The sequence below is a fragment of the Ciconia boyciana genome, chromosome 13 (genome assembly GCF_034638445.1).
Source record: "Ciconia boyciana chromosome 13, ASM3463844v1, whole genome shotgun sequence".
Lineage (NCBI taxonomy): Eukaryota > Metazoa > Chordata > Aves > Ciconiiformes > Ciconiidae > Ciconia > Ciconia boyciana.
In genome coordinates this window covers 17,164,913-17,184,310 of record NC_132946.1, presented here as the reverse complement: position 1 = coordinate 17,184,310, position 19,398 = coordinate 17,164,913, and the positions used below count along the sequence as shown (strand labels likewise).

The 19,398-nt window shown below is 53.3% G+C and overlaps 2 protein-coding genes across 4 annotated transcripts; both read left to right on the top strand.

Annotated features, from left to right (window-relative positions):
* The first annotated feature begins 1,094 nt into the window (after positions 1 to 1,094).
* On the top strand, positions 1,095 to 8,396 carry LOC140659063 (uncharacterized). 2 transcript variants are annotated; one of them, XM_072878272.1, is made up of 4 exons: positions 1,095 to 1,672; positions 2,234 to 2,347; positions 6,493 to 7,684; positions 7,810 to 8,396. In XM_072878272.1, the coding sequence occupies exons 1-3, from the start codon at positions 1,516 to 1,518 to the stop codon at positions 7,677 to 7,679; spliced, it is 1,458 nt and encodes a 485-aa protein (XP_072734373.1). In that variant the 5' UTR covers positions 1,095 to 1,515; the 3' UTR covers positions 7,680 to 7,684; positions 7,810 to 8,396. The 2 variants fall into 2 exon arrangements, with proteins under 2 accessions (XP_072734373.1, XP_072734372.1); XM_072878271.1 differs by having other exon boundaries at positions 1,096 to 1,672; positions 6,493 to 8,396.
* On the top strand, positions 2,256 to 18,493 carry HMOX2 (heme oxygenase 2). 2 transcript variants are annotated; one of them, XM_072878274.1, is made up of 6 exons: positions 2,256 to 2,347; positions 13,933 to 14,052; positions 15,546 to 15,663; positions 16,483 to 16,974; positions 17,995 to 18,115; positions 18,196 to 18,493. In XM_072878274.1, the coding sequence occupies exons 2-6, from the start codon at positions 13,961 to 13,963 to the stop codon at positions 18,321 to 18,323; spliced, it is 951 nt and encodes a 316-aa protein (XP_072734375.1). In that variant the 5' UTR covers positions 2,256 to 2,347; positions 13,933 to 13,960; the 3' UTR covers positions 18,324 to 18,493. The 2 variants fall into 2 exon arrangements, with proteins under 2 accessions (XP_072734375.1, XP_072734374.1); XM_072878273.1 differs by lacking the exon at positions 2,256 to 2,347 and adding an exon at positions 8,692 to 8,720.
* Positions 18,494 to 19,398: the final 905 nt, after the last annotated feature.

Sequence of the window (19,398 nt, the reverse complement as noted above, 5' to 3'; positions counted from 1 at the left end):
TGCAAATTATCTGAAAGCAATTATTCATGCGCCTGCTTCATTAATCCGTAAGCAAAGCGTGCCTCCCCAAGCTAACACTGGTGTTGCCATCTGCCAGTGATAATGTGTTGCCAAACAGTTCAATTTGTATGTATTTCTGTGTTTTCCTACCTTCCTAATGCAGGCTCATTTGTTTTGGAAAATACATTGTCATTTTTTATTTCCAACTGTGTAGTAACAGCTACCAAAATATTTTGATATTTCTGTGTGTTTTAACACTTCCAAGGCTGCAGGAAAAAAAATACCTTTTCAGCTCAGGTATTAGTTGTTTTTTAAGTTAAAGAAAAGAGCAGATAGGTTACTGGCATTGCACAAAGCTTCTGTCTTACCAAGATGCATCATGTGAGCTCTGAGTGAGCTTTGGAAAACACTGCTTCTAAATTCACTGTGACAATCAAATGATCTGTGGGATTATGGATACTCCTTTGCAGCTACCACCATGTTGGTTTGGGTATTGTCACATTTCCTGCCTGAAAAAATAGCCTCAGTAGGTTTAGTCTGAAAAGTTGTGCTGCAGATGTTTACGTAATAATCTTGCATATGAGAAGAGAGCTGTTTTCTTGTACAGGCACAGTTCTGTGTGTCCACTTACTCCAGAAGTCACCCTGTCTTAATGGCATTTCTTGGGTGGGTGTGATCCATCACCATGGTCTCTGCCATGGCCGAGACCCACGTAGGGGCCAGTTGAACTACAAAACATGAGAATGCTGTAAAGCACAGTGGTGACTGCTGCGTCTTCCCCTTCTACATGGCCAACAGATCCCAGGTATTATGCTTACAGTGCCAGCGTTTAGGTATCAAAGGGATAAATCCAAGAGCAGTCCTTCCTGCAGTTCTTCAAGGGGACTGGAGCTGTTCTGGCAGTGCATTTCAAATGTGCTTGTTTGCTTTTCAAATCATTCCAGCTTAAAATTTCTTTCAGAGCCATTGCATGTAAGCTGCTTGTTGTTCAATGAAACGCAAAGTGCCTGGGAGAGGTGATGCAGCCTTCAGCAAAGGCGTCTGTGATTCAGTTGCTGTCCCCCAGAACAGGGTTTCAGAGGTACCTGCAGTGTTTTATTGAATATACTGCCCAGGTTCCTTGCCCCTCCAGCTACTCTACTGGCCGGCAGTCATCTTGTAAGCTTAGATTACTAAGGAATGAGTTCTCACTAAAGATTTAAGTGATTGCTAGGGGTTTAAGCTCATGCTTAAGCTCAGCACAAGCCCACTCCTCCTTACCCAACACCAAAGGCCACATCTCCGCTCTGGGGACCTGGGAGGCTGCAGCAGCCCAACAGTGCCCCGGTAGGGTCCTCATCTCTTGGAAGGGCACTGAGCCCACGTACACATTTCCAGAGCTCTGCTTTGGTGTCCTCTCAATACTTTCTTCTCCTTAGAAAGCGCTGGCTGCTTTCGTGTCTTGTGCATTGAGCTTCTGCACCGAAGGGTCCGTGTTGCCCCCCGAGGTGGGCATTTGCTGTTCACCCGACACAGATGAGCCTTCCGCAGGCACCCTGGGAGAAACCCCTCGCCCGCGGGGAGAGCCTCCGGCAGCGACGGCGTCCCATCCAGCACCGGATAACCCACACGGGAGAGGCCCTACGCCTGCGGAGAGACCTTCAGCGTGAGCTCGAAGCAGATCCGGCACCAGGTAACCCACCCGCCGGGGAGAGCTGGCCTCGGCCTGCCCCTCGGCACCGGCCGGCCTGCGAGAAGGGCCCGGTCTGGCCGGCGGGACGGCCGCGGAGCCCAGCCGTGGGATGGGACCGGCGCCACCCCAACCTCCGCCGCCGCCATTTTCGGTCGCCCGCAGAGGCGAAGGCTCCGCCCGCCATTGGCCGCCGCCGTCACGTGACCGCGCCCCCGGCGCCCCGGGATCCGCCGCTGCCGGCGGGGCGGCCGGGCCCAGCGCAGGTACCGGGGCCCTGTCCCGGGGATGCCCCGGCGGCTCCTGCCGCCCCCCCGCCGCGCCTGGGGGAGCCCCCGCCCCGGCCAGACCCCCCCCCCCCCAGCCCTGCGGCTGCAGTAATTTCCCCGGGGCGGCGGGGGTGCTGGGGAGCCCGGCGCTCCCTGCGGTGCGCCCCGGGGAGCTGGGGTCCCTGCTCGGCCGGGACTCGCTAGTTCCCAAGTGCAGAAGCCCCTCCGCTCGGAGCAGTCGCGGTCGGTTCAAGCCTGGCTCGTCTGACCCTCCCCGTTTCTTTTCCCGGAGCAGGACCCCCAGGAGCGGAGCTGGAGATGATCTCCCACACGGATCAGAAGGAGGAACTGTGGTTCTCCCACCTCCACGCCTACGAAGGGAAGACTGTTCTGAGTGGCACCTGTCCAGGTAAGGGGCCGGTGCAATCATCTGTGAACCTGTCGTTGAGAAAAACATCTCCAGGATCCCCAAATCCCGCCAGAATGCGCAAGAGTGGCGGTGCTGGGTCGGACCAGGGTCCTTGCAGCTTTGCCTGCGGTCTCTGACAAGGGCCAATATCGGAGACACAGAGAAGAGCAGACAAGCGGTGGTGCGTCCCTGTATGCTTTCCCAGGCCCAAGCAATCTGTGGCTTCAGAAACTCCTGAACTAGACACGTGCTCTCTCGGTATCTTGCAGCTCTCTGTGTATTTTCTTGCCTTCTGAAGTTGTGTATGTTTTAGCATCCATGACAGCTTGCAGCAAGGAGTTCCACGGCTTATTTAGCTGTTTTATGAGTCACTGCCTCCTTTGGTTTGCTTTGAAGCAGCCTTCTAGTAGTTCACTTGATGTCAGTAGTTCTTAATTTAGAACACACGGTGCAGGATGGATCCCTACCCCCCCCCCCCACAGGCCACTTGTGTTTTTATAGTCCTCTGTGCTGTCCCCTATCTGCTGTACCCTCTCCCAGCAGAATGGACAGTTGAGTCATCTCCTGTTCAGAAGCTGTTCTGTGCCTTTGATCATTCGTGTGATGCTTCTGTGTCTTCCTCAGCTCTATTAGAGTTTCTCTGAAATGGGGCATCCGTCCTCCCCCTCGCACACAGTCAGGATGTGGGATTTGAGCAGCAAGGCAGAATTACATTCTCTTTTATTCTCTGTTTTTTTCCCAACAATCACTAACATTTGCCTAGCTGTTTTGCCTGCCTAGGAGCTGCAGTTTTCATCCATCTGCTCTAACTCCAAGGTGCTATTCCTGAATGATACCAAGAACATCCTAGGCCCTGGTATAAGTGCAAGGTATAGAGGCTGTTCCCCTCTGCAGTTCTTTATGTTTACCTGCAGTGAATGTCCCCTGTCATTCCTCTGTCACCTCGTTGGTCAGTAGCATGAGGCTCTCCCACAGTTTATCTTTATAGTCAGCCTTTGTATCTTTAACCCTGAATAACACAGAATCATCAGCAGATGTTTCCACCTCCCCTTTCCCTCCCTTACCACCCTACTGAGTGTCATTCAGCCCATGGCAGCTTAGTTTCTTTATCAGTTTTGGTGAAGGACAAATGTCTTTTGGGAATGCCGTTGGGCTCCAGATCTCCCTTTTGCTAAAATTGGTGACACCTCTTTCCAAAGGCTATGCCAGCTCTTCCCCAGTCTGCCCTCTTTGGCCATCTGTCCGTTAATTCTTTTACTCCGTTTTCTGTTTATTTTATTTGGAATGTTGGGCCCCAGATCTCCACTCGAGCCCTTTCTCTGGCATCACATCAGCCACCTTCCAGTCCCCCGACAGCGAGGTACCACAGTCAGGAGTCCAGCAGTGTTGTGAGGTTGTGTGAACAGCCCTGCTGGGTTAGACCAAAGGTCTGCGTAGCTCCGAGCCCTGTCTCAGGGATTTGGGAACTGGCTAGAAGTGGATGCCAGGGAAGGGGATAAGATAAGCATACAATGACGCCTCCCCAGCACAGTCTTCTGTCGTCCAGCAGCCTGAGCCTTACTCATTATGGTGGTCTGTTATTTTTAATAGTTCTCATGGGTTTCTCTTCTGTGAACTCTTGAATTCGGTGCCAGAGACGATTGCTGTGTCCTCCTCCTGCTGTGAGACACGCCAGAGCATCAGCCAAAACTCCTTCTACTGCTGGCTTCTCTTGAGAGAGAGAGATCCAAGGGTACATTTAAGGTGATATTTAGGATCTCTCCCAATATGTACGCTTACTCTGCTTATCTGGAGCTTGCCTTGTAGCTATAGCACTGGCAGCCTTGGGCATATCAGAGGTCTTACCATCAACCCAAATTGGCATGGGCTGAGGAAGAACCACATTTTTCCTATCCCTCTTGCTTATTCATTTTTGCCAGTTCAGCCTTATGCTTCCAGTATTAATTCCTCAGCATTGTGAACGGACTCTCCTTCCACTTAAAATACCTCCAGTTAGTTCCTGTCATCATGATTTTGATCAAACCCTTTACAGACAACTTGTCCCGGATGCCAATGAAGATACCTAGTAGCTCAGAAGTAACGAAAATGGTTGTAGAAGTTGAGGGCTGGAGCCATGAGTGTAATAATTGTAGTAAGAAGCATGAAATTCCTGACCTTCCCCCAAAAGTACAGAACACCATAGAAGACTTGATTCTTGTGTACTTTGAAGGCCTTTTCAAGTTCTGTGTAAAGAACCAAAATTCTGTGTAAGTACCAAAGCTAGTGTAGGTGAAGGATATCTCTTTGGGCACAACAGCAACAGAACAACTTCGCTAGCTCCATTCTCTACTCACAAAGTCTGACATACAGGTCAAGAGCTTCATGCTGGCCTGCCAGAAATGTCCTCTTCTTATCCTGTCTTTGGATATCACCTTTCTCTTTTCCTCCAGGCCTGGATGGAGTAGCTGCAGACAATGGAAATGCCTTCATGGTGAATAGCAAAGTTCCAGTTTCTGTTCCTCTCAAGCGATGATTTTAGTGGAAACTATATAAGGGAAGAAGTGGCATCACTACCACACCAAACTGCCATAAAAGGTATCTCAGGAGTTCGCTGTGAAATCATATTGAGATGTTTTCTTGTACTGACTAGAAAGAGGAAGATTAAATACGTACGCCTATCAGTCTGGGTTGAAATTCTAGACTCTCCTTCCTTTATTGCACACTTACAGTTCAGTAGTGACTCTCCTCTTCCAAGGCATGCACTTCCTTATTGCAACTCTGCCAGACCACAGGAGGTGCCTGTGATTTGTACATCAATCCCCCATGACTGATATGTTACTAGTTTATTTCACAAAAGTTTTCAGAGAACCAGGAGGTAGCCGTTGAATCTTTAAGTAGGCAAATCTGGAGGTCTGCATGTTTGCGGCTTTAGTCCTCGGCCTGTTCCATATTTTGGGTCTACATATAGTCAACAGCAAGTCATCCTTCCCCCTGGAAGTCCGTATAAAGAGATCATCTGGAAATCTATTTCCCTGATTGAGCTGTCTTAAACCTGGATGTGATGCCTCTCTTCAGAGATGCATGTTGCCATTTCTACATCCCACGTACATCCCTCTGACGTCCATTTACCCTTCCCTGGGTGCATGCCACACAGGTCCTGTCTTGCCAATTTAGCGTATAAGCCCTCAGTAAGCCTGAAAAGAGCTACATTTCCCTGCTGGCAGCAAAAGCTGCAGCACTGTTGGGGGTATGTGCTTTTGAACTTGCTAGGATGCTCATCAAACTGCATTAGAGCAGTGGGCTGGAAGGAGTCACTGCTCTGTGTAAATACCCTAGAAATCCATGCAAGCCCCTTGTCTTGGAAAGGCTTTCAACTGACCTCGAGTCTGCACAGCATAGATTCATAGTGGTTATGCTTCTGCAAGACTTTATGTAAATAAGAGGGCAGGGATTTGTTCATTGCCTGTGTCTCAGGAGCCATTCATAACTGTTCAGCTAGCGTTACTTCCACTGACTTGCACTACCTTCATCTTCTGCGTTTATTGGATTTCCTCAGCGCGTAATCTGGAATCAGCCATGGAGGATCTTCAGTTCACCAAGAACCTTTCACAACAGATTTGTTCTGCACCAATGGAAGCATAAAGTTACCTTGCTTCTGCTCTAAGATGGGCATAAGCCAGGCTCCAGGCAGTCTCCGTGTCTCGTGTCTTAGGGCCAGTGTCTCCTTTGTGCATCTTTTCTCTCTCTGCAATACTAGCAGCACAAGAGCAGGGAGGTTGCATCTGTTGCAACCCACGTAATGTTCTGCTGAACAAGGCAGTTCTTTATGGCCCTCCTCTGACTCCCAGTTCAACTTTTAATAACATTTTCAGATATAATATCCTGGAAAAGCAACCATCTTTCCCATTTGAGCACTAAACTTTTAACTCTAATATGCCAATAATTTCAGTAGATTCAGGTTCTGGCAAAGCATGCAGGGCTATTTCCAGGGTTTGTTCCTGTGAAAGCTCTGAAAAATCCACTGTGTAGTTTGGAGGCAAATATCAGAACTCTTTATACTTAAAGTCAATCTGCTGAATTTTTAGAATTTGGGCCCTTTTGATTTCCCCTGTCCAAAGTTTCCTGTCCTGCCTGTGACTTCTCTCTGGATTCTCACTTTATTGCAGCTGAAGATGGGGTTGTGAGCAAGAAAGAGGATAATGTCCACCAAGGCATCTCCGGGCCAGTGGAGCCCGAGGGTTTACTCTCGGGACTCTCCAAGGAGAACAGTTCCCAGAGTCCTGCACAGGACCCAGTCCTCCCATGCAGGTCAGAAAGGGTTCAGAGACCTCTGGGGAAGAGGCAAAGCCGAGTGACACTGCGCGGAAAAAGTTTCAGGAGGCTGCCAGACACTATCCAGCAGAGAAATCCTTCTGTGGGGAGACTGACGATATGTGGGGATTGTGGGAAGAGCTTCCGGGTGAGCTCCAACCTCGTCCAGCATCAGAGAATCCACACTGGAGAGAAACCCTTCGCCTGCGCCGAGTGCGGGGAGAGTTTCCGGCAGCGGTCGCATCTTATCCAGCACCAGAGAATCCACACAGGGGAGAGGCCCTATGAGTGCTCCGAGTGCGGAAAGAGCTTCAGCATGAGCTCGAAGCTGATCCGGCACCAGGTAACCCACACCGGGGAGAAGCCCTACAAGTGTGCTGAGTGCGGGAAGAGCTTCTCCGGGAACTCGCAGCTGATCCAGCACCAGCGAGTTCACACCGGGGAGAAACCCTATGAGTGCAGCGACTGTGGGAAGAGCTTCAGCGTGAGCTCAGCCCTGACGCGACACCAGCGGGTCCACACTGGGGAGAAACCCTACGAGTGTGTGGAGTGTGGGAAGAGCTTCAGCCAGAGCTCCGAGCTCATGAAGCACCAGCGGGTCCACACTGGGGAGAAGCCGTACGAGTGCTCCGAGTGCGGGAAGAGCTTCACTGTGAGTTCAGCCCTCATCCAACACCGGCGGTTCCACATGGGTGAGCGCCCCTACGGGTGCGCCGAGTGCGGAAAGAGCTTCACCGTGAGCTCCCACCTCATCCAGCACCGCCGCTTCCACACCGGGGAGCGCCCCTTTGAGTGCACCGAGTGCGGGAAGAGCTTCCTGTGGAGATCAGCCCTTCTCCGGCACCACCGGGTCCACACAGGGGAGAGGCCCTATGCCTGCGCTGACTGCGGGGACAGCTTTCGGCAGAGCGCCCACCTCATCCAGCACCGGCGCATCCACACCGGGGAGCGTCCCTACGCCTGTGCCGACTGCGGGAAGGGCTTCACCGTGAGCTCTGCGCTCCTCCGGCACCAGCAGATCCACAGGGGTGGGGAGCCCTAGGAGGGGTGAGTGTGGGGAGCAGTTAGGTCTGGTGCCCTGTGAGCATCCCTGGGGAGCAAAGCCCAGTGTCTCTCTCCCTTCGCTCTATTGACCGCCCTGCTTGCAGAGGGTGAAAGCAATTTCTTTTTAGGAGAACAAGTCCTAAAAGAGAGAGATGAAGAAGAGGAGAGTCGGTACAAGGAGCCGAATGGTTTGGGGAAGAGCATGTGATGCAGCAGGGGAAGGAGGTGATGTTCGGAGGGATAGCTCTTGGGAGAGAAAGGAAGTAGTTTGAAAAGGCTGGAATGTACTTGGTGGTGTATTTTAGAGGAAGGTCTAAAATACCTTGCCTTTCCTCTGAACAGCTAAGTTTAGCTGTTAACTGTTAACTGTTCAGCTAACATTTCAGACAATTTATAGAGGGCACCAAACGGACCATCTTAGAGCCTGCAACGCTCTGGCTGGATAAACAAAAGCTCTTGCATTCCCTCCCTGCCACCACTGCTTTGTTCAGAGGCTCTGAATTACCGTCCTCGGTCCATGGGCCGGGCCTGTAGCACAGAGAAGCCGAAGCCCGGTGCGCCTGAAGCCCCAGCTGTGTCTCAGGGCCGGCTGCGCTCGCAGGCTGTCGGCCCGAGCGGGGTGTCCGCTGGGCAGGGGCCAGAGCCCCGTGGGAGCTGAACGCAGTGTTAGTGGGGCTTGGTTATTTTACAACTGCCAAATAAAACCATCGTTGAAAACCAGCATTTCCACCATGTTTCCTTTACCAGAAGCTTTGCCGCCTTCCCCCGCGCCCGCTGCGCCTGCGCGGCTTCACGCCCCGGCCGTCCCCGGGGCGGGGCCTCGCGCCACGCTGGAGGTCGCCGTCGGGTGACGGCGAGGCGAGGTAGGGAGGGGCTAGGGCCGCTGTGTGGCGTCGTTGCCGCCTCCACCAATCGGCGGCGCCGGCGGGTGCCGTCGGTGGCTCCTGATTGGCCGCGCCGCCGCTCCCTGGGCTATAAATTCGGGGCGGCCGGGCCGGGCCTTTGTCTCGCGCCGCGGGGCAGAGGGCGGGCGGCGGCGGTGAGTGCGCGCGGCGCGTCTCCACGGCAACGCGGCCGGGCCGGCGGTAACGGGCGTCCCTCTCCCGCGGCCCGGGCCGGTACCGGGCTGAGACCCGTGGGACTTTACCCCCCCCGTGGGGCTTCTCCCTCCCCTTCCCTCCCCCGTGGGGCGTCCCTCCCCGTGGGGCTCTGCCCCCGGGCGGCTCTGCCCCCGGGCCCTTCCCCGCCGGGGGAAGGCCAGGCGGCCCCGGCCTCCCCGCTTCCAGGGGCAGGTGGGCCCGGTACCCTGCTGCGGGGAGACGCTCGGCCGGGAAACCCGTCCAGGCCGCTTCAGGGCCGTGTCCGTGCGCCTCTGCCCTCCGGCTCCGGGGCCTGGGAGCAGCGCCCGGCCCGTGACTCTGCCGCCGGCCCTGCTCTGCCCCTTGCCCTCCCAGCCGCAGGGAGAGCTGTCGCGGCCGTCCTGTCCGCCGTGCCCTGGGCCGGGCTGCTGGCTGGGGCGCCGGTGCGGTGCGTCGCAGGCCGCGGGAGGACGGCCCGGCCCGCGCCTCGAGCCGTGCGGCGTCCGCAGCGCCGGTCCGCAGGCTGGGTGCTCGTGACCGGCCGAGCCCTGGCGCCGTGCCCGGCCGGCGAGTGCCGGGCCTCCCTAATCTCTTCCTTCTGTTCCCATGGGCGAGCGTCTGCACAGCAGCTGAGGAAGTGTGCCAGAACAGTTGCCTCATATCCCCGCAGTGATTCCTGCACGCAGCTCCTTGTGAAGGATGCCCCAGTCCCTCGGGACAGGGAGTCCTGCGCTGGGTTCTCCCAGTGGCGTGGGGGCACTTGGCTCTTCTTGACCCGGCTGAGCTCAGCGAAGAGCTTGGAGGTCGAAGGCCTCTGAGGCCTCTTGCTGTCCCTACTTTTCCATTGTTGGGTGAAACAAATGTCTTATTGAAGCCTCACAGTGCCTAGCGCTTGTACACAGCACTGCATTACGTACATTAGCTCTAAGTGCCTGTCACTGGCCCTGCCAGGGGTGTCCCAGGCACAGCTGACTGCATGCTGGGACAGGCAGGGCACGCGCTGGCTCTCCCCGGGGCAAAGGCCGTTTGATGTATTTGTGTGTGTCTGTCACACTGCACTCTTCCTCCCCCCGGATCTAACCCTGACTGACCTGCCCCTTGCGCTGTTCTCCTAGCCGGTGTGAGAAAACAGATTCCTGATGCACTGCCTGACACGAGGGCCGCTTACCAAAGCGCAGAACTGGACAAGATCTGTGAACTCGCCAGGACTTTCCCTCCTCGGTCAATTTGTTGAGGTGCTGGACTGCAGCTCTGGGGGACAGAACTAGCGTTTGCATGGGCACTGCTAGAAGTGTCTTAGACTTGAATTATTGCCTAAATTTAGGCGGTGCCCAGGTGAAGTCTTAAACCTACCTGGGATCAAGTAACATAGTAACTTATTCTGTGAGGCTCCATTTCCAGCAGCAGCCAGCCTCAGATACCTCCCCAGGGGGAGAAGGAGACGTGAAGCTCTCCTGATGTGATTGCCAGGTTACCTCTTGCTAAGCCTGGGGTTCTGGAGTTTGTCTCCACTGCAGCGATGCTTGGGTAGGTCCAGCCACGCTCTGCTGCTTGTTAAAGCAAGGATGTAAGCTCTGCGTGCGGGGAAATAGCTTGAAGTTGCGTGCTAGTTGAACAGCAGACACGAGCTCTGTACTGCCTGGGTGTTTGTGAATTACTGAACTTCTCCCGAGGGTGCCCAAGCAAAGCCAGAACTTCCAGTCCTGCTTCCCTGCAGCAGCAGTGTCCGCTTCCTTCAAAAGGTGCGGCATTATTGGGATTAAGTGTCTTCCTACCCTGAGAAGAACGGCTGTGCATCTTGAGTGTGAAGCTTGCTGTGGAAATGTGTGTAGGGGCAAGCTAATTGCTGGCTAGATGAGATAAGGATGTTTTCTCAGAGAGGTTGAACACCATTATTGGGAAAGAAATGTTTGAAGTGGTGAGGTGTTCTGTACCAAACCTACTCTCCAGCCCTGCTCTCCGGACTCTTGTAGCTGTTGGATTTTTTCCCAAGCAGGCCGCTGTCAGGGCACCGGGAAGGTATGTTTTTACCCTAAACAGCAGCTAGGGTCTTGATAAGCAGAGCTCCTCGTAGCAAATGAAACGATGTTCCAGCCTCCTCAGCGGAGGTAGGCAGCTGCTTGAACCTCCCTCTCAGTGTGTAGGACACTGCCTCTTTCAGAGGAGCAGAATGTGCCAAGAAACCAGGGCTTTGACCAGTGACCATGTTGTGGGCTTTCAGTTGCCAGGTTTTGAATAAAAGCAATGATGTGTGGTGGTAAGAGAGATATAATGATTTTTACTTCTCTTCCTCCCAGTTCTCATGCAATATCCTAATACTGAAAAGGACAGGAGTTTGATTTGTGCTGACTTGTCTCTTGAATTCATGGCTCATCAGGGAGGTGTCTATACTAGAGATGGTATTGGGAAAAATCTAAGCTTCCCTATTTCCTGTACGGGCACTGTCCTCACCTTGGGCTAAAGGGACTGGTGTTGTCACTGCCCTGCGTATTGCTATAGAGATGAACATGTCAGACTGAGCCTCTACAAAAAAGCCGTGGGAGATACAGGTCTGAGAGTCCTTAGATGACTCTTTGTGTGCTAACCCCTTCTTCCAACAGCAGACAGTGCTACTGGAACAATAATTCACTGTTCTGGTCAGTTGTGCTTTTACAACACTAGTAACAGGCTTGGGTAAAGGCTTCTGAGACCCCATCAGATGTCCCCTGTGGAGTATGGAGAGCAAAGTTCCAGTGTTGGTGAGTGCTGCTAAACACAAGTGTGCTGCGAGGCGTGGGTGTGGAGGCCCTAACCAGTAAGTTAGCAAACGTGTCTTGTACAACGATGATCTCGGGAGCCATGCCGTGTATGTCTGGCCATTGGGAGCCTTGAACCATTGCTGCTGTTGACTACTAGTTTCTGAGGCTTGATCTGGTGTGTTCCTTTGGGTTGGATTTAATGTCAGCCTTCAGGCCTCTTCCAAGATGAGCGGTGCTGAAGTGCTCTTTGTAGCTCTGCTCTCACCTGCAGCTTTGTACCAGTGGCTGTTGCAGACCTGGCAGTGTGCAGAGGCAGCACACCCTACCTCCAGGACTCTGGCTCTCTGGAAGTATAAGATAAATTGGAACCAGTTCGTCTAGTTTAATTTTGGAATCTGCATTTCTTGAGCAGTGCCTGGCCTGAAGTAAGCTGAGCAGGAAGCTGGGGTGTCATCAGAACTTGTGCAACTCTATTGGCAGGAGGCTGGCTGTGCTGTGCTGTGAGGCAAGCAGGCTGTTCCCCACTGTGCCCGTGACAGGCTCCTGGCTGAGCCCGGGCAGGTTATTTGCCTCTTTGCTTTAGCTTCCCTTCCCCACGGTGGGCATTTCCCAGTGTTTGAAGCTGAAGCTGTGTGATGTGTGAAGGTAAGGTCCTGTTTGCTGTCCCGGTGTGAGGGTGCTTGCTGTTCTAGTGAGTGATCAAATAGACAATACAGCACCTGAACCTTGTTTCCTCAAATATCTCTGAGCCCTTGTGCTCGTGTGCCTTTCCGCCTCGGCTGCATCATCCTGCCCTAAACTTCTCTAGCCGAGGGATGGGGAGGCTGTGCCGTGCCTGGTCCTGCAGGGAAGGGCAATGGGAATGTAGGGCTGTCACCCCAAATGACTTCTGCTGCTGCACTGGGCTAGCTGGCGTCACGAAGTAATGCATTTTGGTCAGTCCTCCCCTTGGTGAAGGCTCTGTCCCGGTGAGCCCAAAGGCTGTGTGACCACAGGGGAAACCTTCACCCTGGTGATGTGTCGTCCTAACCCAGCGCTGTGCTCGAGCCTTGCTGTGCTGCACCTGGGGATGGGTGCTCAGACCTGGCTCCCAGCACTGCTGGCCGAGTCCTGTGCCGGAGCGTGGAGGGCAGTGAGAGCGGCTGTAAAACAGGGCTTAGAAACTTGGGGGTGAGGAGCGGGAGGGTGGTTAATCTATAACTGGTGTGCTTGGTGTGAGCCAGGAGCCAGCAACTGATGTGCTGGTTCTGGCCCTGTGCTAAGGAGCTTGGTGAGGTCGCAGCTGCTTGTCTGCTGTTCTCCCAGCCCCCGCACGTGGGCTGAGCAGCGAGCCTGCGGATGCAGCCCACCAAGGGGGACTGAACTGATGTGGGAGAGCATGAGGGATGGCTCTCTTACAGTGAGTGCTTTCCAAAGAGCCAGCAAGCAGCTTAGTTCCTTGCTCATCTGGCAAGGCTGCCTGCTAAGGTAGTGGTGCTGCTCCGCACAAAGCTGATTACAGGTCCATTTTATAAATGAGGTGGCTGGATTTCTGGCTCAACAGGGGTGTTTGGCTGGTGTAAGCCAGGTGTCTTGCTCCTGCTTCTGGGTATGTCTTGTGCATCCTGCTACATCCAAGGAGACTTTTTTTCCTTTTGCAAAAGGGGAGGGAGATCCCAGTTACTTCTGGGGTTTGAAGTGAACCCTGCTAGGCAGGAGAGGAGTGTGTGAGTGGAAGCAGGAACTGTCTGCAGCTCACTCTGTTCAGATAGCAGCTGCTTTGGCTCTTCATGGAGTATAGCCCAGGGAAGGCAGAGCAGTGAAATCTGCCCCTGCTTTGGAAGTTCCTCTTCATATACTCTGCTGCAGGGAAGGCTTTTGTTTCCCCTGTGCACTACCTGACTTCAGAGCTTGGCTGGCCTAATTCACTGCTGCTTTCTTCCAGGGGAAGCTCTGTACTGCTGTGGAAACGAAGTAGCTTGTTCTTCGTCCTGATTGAAGGAGAGGTGCTTCGCTTTCCAGTTACTCTGCTCAGAGTCTAACGTTGGTTAGACTCCAGTGGTAGCACCAGTGGAAAACAGCTTGCTCACAATTTCAGTGCAGATTGTTAACATGGAGGTCTTTGGCCATCTTCAACCAGCGGCCATCTTCAACCAGCAGCCATCCTGAAGTGGGAAACCTAATGCAGGCTGCTTGCTGTGTTGTAGGTCTCCTGTGAGGTTAATGTTTTGTGAACTGGGTGTTAGTGTTGAGGTTCACCTGGGGTAGCTGAACTGAACAAGCACTGCTTCCTTGAAAGTGCCTGGTGTGCAGTGGAAATGGCCAGTGGCTGCTCCTCACCACCCTGCGTGGTGAAGCAGCTCAGAGGCTCCTTGCTAGACTGCTCAGCATTTCATACCCATCCCTTTGCTAAGGCAGCTTCCCTCTAAAACCATTCTCTAATTTTGCCTTTCAGATTGCCTCATCTCCAGCACTGACCAGCAATGCCATCAATGCCATCAGCTATGGAGGGCTCAGAGGGGGGGGAAGAAGGGGAAATCTTGCGCTATGAGGAAACAGAAGATGACAATGTCAGGTGAGTCCTGTCTCATAACATGGCACAGACAGAGTCTTGGGCAAGGCAGGAGACCTTCCACGTAAAGGAGTGATCTTTCTCCTCATCTGAAAAGGAGTGAGGGCTCCAATAGGTGATTAATCAAATACATGTGCAGTAAAATCTGTTTAATCAAACTGTACTGGAAGGGTGGAAGGGATGGTAAGGAGCAATCTGGCTAAGGCTGACAACAAGCAGTTACTTTTTTAGTCTCTACTATCAAACTTGCCTTTCAGAAATGCTTTGACCATTTGGCATTTGTGTTTGTGCCTTCCTGGCCAAGGTGAGCCAGTTTTCCATGGCTTGCGGGCAGCCTCATGTGATAGCAGCTTCTTGTTTTGAAAGATGACTCTAGAGGTGAACTCTGCTCCAGTGAGCTGCCTCTCTTGCCTTTGCAGAATACCCACTGGTCTAGGCAAGGATCTTTTCTTGGAGGTTAGTTTAAAAAACAAATTCACACACATGCTCTAAAAGCCAAGGCTTCAGACTTGAAGGTGGGAAGGGTGAATAGGGTGCTTCCCAGAATACCTAGATAGGCTGGTTGACTTCTCTTGGATTTGACAGGCTCAGTTTCAGAAGAAGTTAATGCTACCTGGCTCTCCCGGCGCATCCAGGCCTTGTCTAGCCTGTTGGCTGCAGTGTTCGGCCACTCAGTGGGTCTGGAGTGTTCAAAGTCTGTCTCTCACAGCTAACATGAACATGCTATCTGTAGCAGGCCAGTCAGAAAAACTGTAAGGTGCACTTTGGCATAATTTTGAGTGAATTTAGATGTTGATAACACTGTACCAAACTCCAGGTAAGGTGCAGTGGCTGTAACCTAAAATCAGAGATTTTTTTAGAAAGACAACTTGTAGAAACTTTCAAAAACAGTGTGATTCAGGATAAATTATCTTTTTAAGGGTGTTCTTGCCCTGTTTTGCCATTTGGCTCTCATCTCCTCTCCTACAGTTGATACCCAAGTTGGAAAAGCTAGGGTCCTGCTGGTGTATGCATCTGCTCTTACTTGAGCCTTTCTCCTTCTCCAGAGGGACCACGGAGGATACCACTGAGGCTCCTGTGCCCTTTAGCCTGCCCCAATAGTTGCTCTTCATACGCTCAAGGCCTCCTTTTGTAGTATTATTCAGGCTCACATGGATGAGAAGCAAAAGTAATGGTGCAGGGATCAGAGGTTCCTTGGCAATTGCTTCAGCATCCTGGGTCTGAGCCCCTGGTAAGCCCCAGCCCTCCATAAATGGCAAGTCTGGTTGGTGCATGGGCGCTTGCATCTGCCGAAGGAGCCTCTGGCTGCTGCCACCCTGCTGCTTCCTCCTGGTGGTGCCAGCCTGTAGGGCTGGCTGGAGACATCCCACCTTGTACCTTCTCCAAACTGGGCCTGAGATGGTAGGGAGTAGGGGGATCCCTCCAGACACAGCAGAGACAAACTCATTACTGCGTGTGGAAGTGGGGTGAAAGGAGCTCTCCCTGTTTGCCTGCAGTCCCACCGACCTTTCAGAGCTGCTGAAGGAGGGGACTAAGGAATCCCATGACCGTGCGGAGAACACGCAGTTTGTCAAAGACTTCCTGAAAGGACGGATCAAGAAGGAGCTCTTCAAGGTGAGTGCTGCTCTGCTGCCATGGCAGAGAAACTCCTTGGCATACCCGGTGACCGACGCTGAGGCAGAGCCGCACAGCTCTGTGTGTAGGGGATGGGGAGGAATCCAGTTTCTAGGTGGCATAGTCAAAACTACAGGAGGGCTCTTGTCCAGGACTTGTGGTGTGTCCTGCAGCTGGGACCCAGGGGGTGAGGAGCATGCTGGCCCAGCGTAGGTTTGATTAGGTGGAAGTGCTGGGCTTCTGGCCATGCATCTGCTGGCCACTCAAGGCAGGTGTGGCTGCAGCATAGATACTGGTGGCATAAGCTGTTCAGGAGTGAAATCCTGGCGAGATTACAGCACTTAGTCCATCCTCTGAAGACTAGGCTGTTTTCCCTAGACTGCAGGTTGGATTGCTTTCTCGTCTGTACAGAAGAGATGGTATTCTGGGTCTGAGCAGCACTGTCTGATCCTGAAGGTCTTGGCATATACAGTAGTCTCCTATAGCACAAGGCTATTGGTGCTAGTTGTACCTTTTGGATGAAGTTTGTCCCTGTGCCTCGCTCTCAAGGTGGCAGGAGGCCCAGAGCACACAGCTGGCAACATTAGACTAATTCTTAGCTCGTGCTCTGTAGGCTTTGTTGTTATGAATGTAGATAGAGAAGAGCCTCTGGTCCTTCAAGTGATACGTGGCTGGTACGTGCTCTCCAGGCTGGTTTTGTGTCAAGCCTGGGGGTTTCCTCCTTGTTCACCCCAACTCCACGCAGGGGGGGAGCAGTCACAAGGTGTGATGCGCTGATCTAGTGAATGGCTTCTCACATTAGCTGTGCTTTGTCCGTAGCTGGCCACCGTGGCACTTTACTTCACGTACTCTGCTCTGGAAGAGGAAATGGATCGCAACAAGGACAACCCAGTCTTTGCTCCTCTGTATTTCCCCCTAGAGCTTCACCGGAGAGAAGCATTGGTCAAAGACCTGAAATATTTCTATGGAGAAGACTGGAAAGAGAAGATCCAGTGTTCAGAGGCAACTCAGCACTATGTGGACAGAATCCATCATGTGGGACAGCACGAGCCAGAGCTGCTAGTGGCTCACGCTTACACACGCTACATGGGGGACCTCTCAGGTGGCCAAGTACTGAAGAAGGTAGCCCAGAGGGCCCTGAAGTTGCCCAGTACTGAGGAAGGGATACAATTCTACATGTTTGACAACATTTCCAACGCGCAGCAGTTCAAGCAGCTCTACAGAGCGAGGATGAACGCTCTGGACTTGGACAAGAACACCAAGGAAAGGATCGTGGAAGAGGCCAACCGAGCCTTCAGATTTAACATGCAGGTACTAAATCCCTTGAGCCCCTGTATGTGTAGGTGCTGCTGCTTTTGGGTCTGGACCAGCTCTTAGGCCCAGGTTAATTCAGTCAGACTGCTCATCCAGGCAGTGGTTTGGGTCTGAGACCACCAGAGCCCCTCCTTGTTGTGGGGGTGGGATTCTAGTTTGAATAGCTCTTTTGCTAGCTTCTGGAGACATGGCTGGTGTCGGGTAGGAATTCCTCCCATACTCTAACACCACAGCCAAGCCTTTGATTAAGGCAAAATTAAGATGCCTTCACTACAAGATTCCTGTGGGCTGTGTGGCTCTGAAGCAGTGGGGGGAGCAGAGCTCTCGCTCCAACAGCCTCAAACGGTTTGAGCATATTGCACCACACTGGTTACAATTCGGCTCCTGTCTCACGTCTGACATGTTGCCCAATGGCCAAAAACGTCTGTAGCCTCTTGTTCCTTCCCATAGTATTTGCCTTTCATAAAACCTGACTGAGCTGCCACTTGCCCCAGGGGGATGAACATAGTCTTAGCTACTGGATGGAAGCTTTAATCTGTGCCTGTAGCAGGTGGGTGTGGTTTAAGCTGGCCAGAAACGTGGTGGGATCTGGTTGGCTCCTTTGTCAGGATCCTTAGGGAAACCCCTGGCAGCGGAGCTGGAGCGGCTGCCTGACCACTGCACCAACAGGAGCAGCGATCCCCAAGGGGGTCTGCAGCAGGGAGGGGAGAGCGTGTTGCCTCGCGCTCCCCTCCGCAGCAGGCTGGGAGGCGAACAGCAGGGTGATGCTGCGTCTGTCTCATTCCTGGGTCTGACTTGATGCTCTTGGAATGGGCTGTGCCTTCTCAGAGCCGTAGCATGTGCCAGATGCCGTCACCACAGGTCTGCCTGCAAGGCGCTCCGAAATGAGTAGCACATGCTGTCTTTGGGGGGAGGGAGGCAGGAGTGGCTCTTGCCTGTTCTCCAGATCGTTCCAGGGGTCGGGATGAAAGCTGCCTGGCTGTGCCTGCTTCACATACTCGCTGTGACCACTTGCAGGTGTTTGATGAACTGGACAAGATTGGCAGGTCACTGACAGAAGAAGCCCAAGACGGAGGCTTTCCAGTCCACGATGGAAAAGGAGACCTATGCAAATGCCCTTACTATGCAGACAAACTAGGTAGGTGGTGGGCAACGACAGAGCTGCCACATGCGTATGGCACAAGACTCGCAGCACTAACGGTGCTTTCTGTGTTCTAGGAGGCAAGGCAGGACCTGGCTGCCCCTATCACGCTGCCTTGGCCCTGGCAAAGCAGCCCCTAGTGCAGCTGATCCTGGCGGCCTGCGTCGCTGTGGCAGCAGGAGCTGCAGCGTGGTACATCATGTGATGGGGAGAGCAGCGTGGCTCTAAGTGGTGGCAAGGGGAGAGGTGCGCCCTGTCCTTCTTCACACTGTTCTCTTGCTGTTGGTGGTGAGTTGACTGCAGGGTGGAAGCAAGAAAATAAACAGGAATTCTGCGGGACTGTCAAAGACTCTTTGCACACCAATAATGCAAGCACTGTAATATAATGTCTTTAGTTGACTAGTGTACAGGACCAATCCGGTGCAAGGGTGTGAGGATTCCACTCAGCACTGCCCTACCCAGGCTGGGGCAGCTTTTAAGGCTAGAGATGTTCTTGTCCTGTACCAGCAAAGGCTTCACGTGCTTGGCTTTTCATCTCCTTCCCAGGAGCAGTTGCAGCTTCCTGCCCTGGGCTGCAACCCGGGAACGTGTGACCAGTCTTTTCAGCGAAGAGCACTGGGTTTCCTACCCAGAGAAACTGATGTTTCAGCCGTGCTGGGCAGTGGGGCCATTAGCTCAAAGGAGTGTCCTTCATGTCACGGTGTCCCAGGGACCAAGCCTGTGTGGGGAAGCTCCCTGGGGGTGGGGACAGGACCGTGGGGGTGGGGGTATGGAGGTGACAAATGTGTATTGTGCAACATGGGGGTTGTGGGTGGGTTGTTTGGTTTTTGTGGTTTTTGGTTTGTTTTGTTTTGTTCTTTTTCTCTGAAGCCTTGACTGGAATAAAAAGTTGCAATGCTGTAGCTGGGGAAAGCCAAAAGCACATCACTGGGAGAATGAGGGAACTGCGCCACGAGGTGTAGGTCTGTGCGGGGGATGCGGAAGGCTGGGGAGGAGGTTACTGGGGAGCAGCAGAGTGGGTACAGACTCCCACGCTGTTGTACTTGTCTCTGACTCGCGCACTCCCCGAGGCACTCCCGCCCTTACACCCCACTGTGTCCCTGCTGCCTCCCCTGGGGCTTCCCCCAGCTCCTGTGGGAAGGGGACCCCCTGCCCCCTTCGAGAGGGCACTGTCACAGCCTGGGGCTTTCCCCGGGTGAGGGTGCTCCCGCTCTGCCCGGGGCAATGCTTCCCTGGAGGCAGGGGACGTACTCGGGGCCACACAGCTGCCCCTTGCTCTC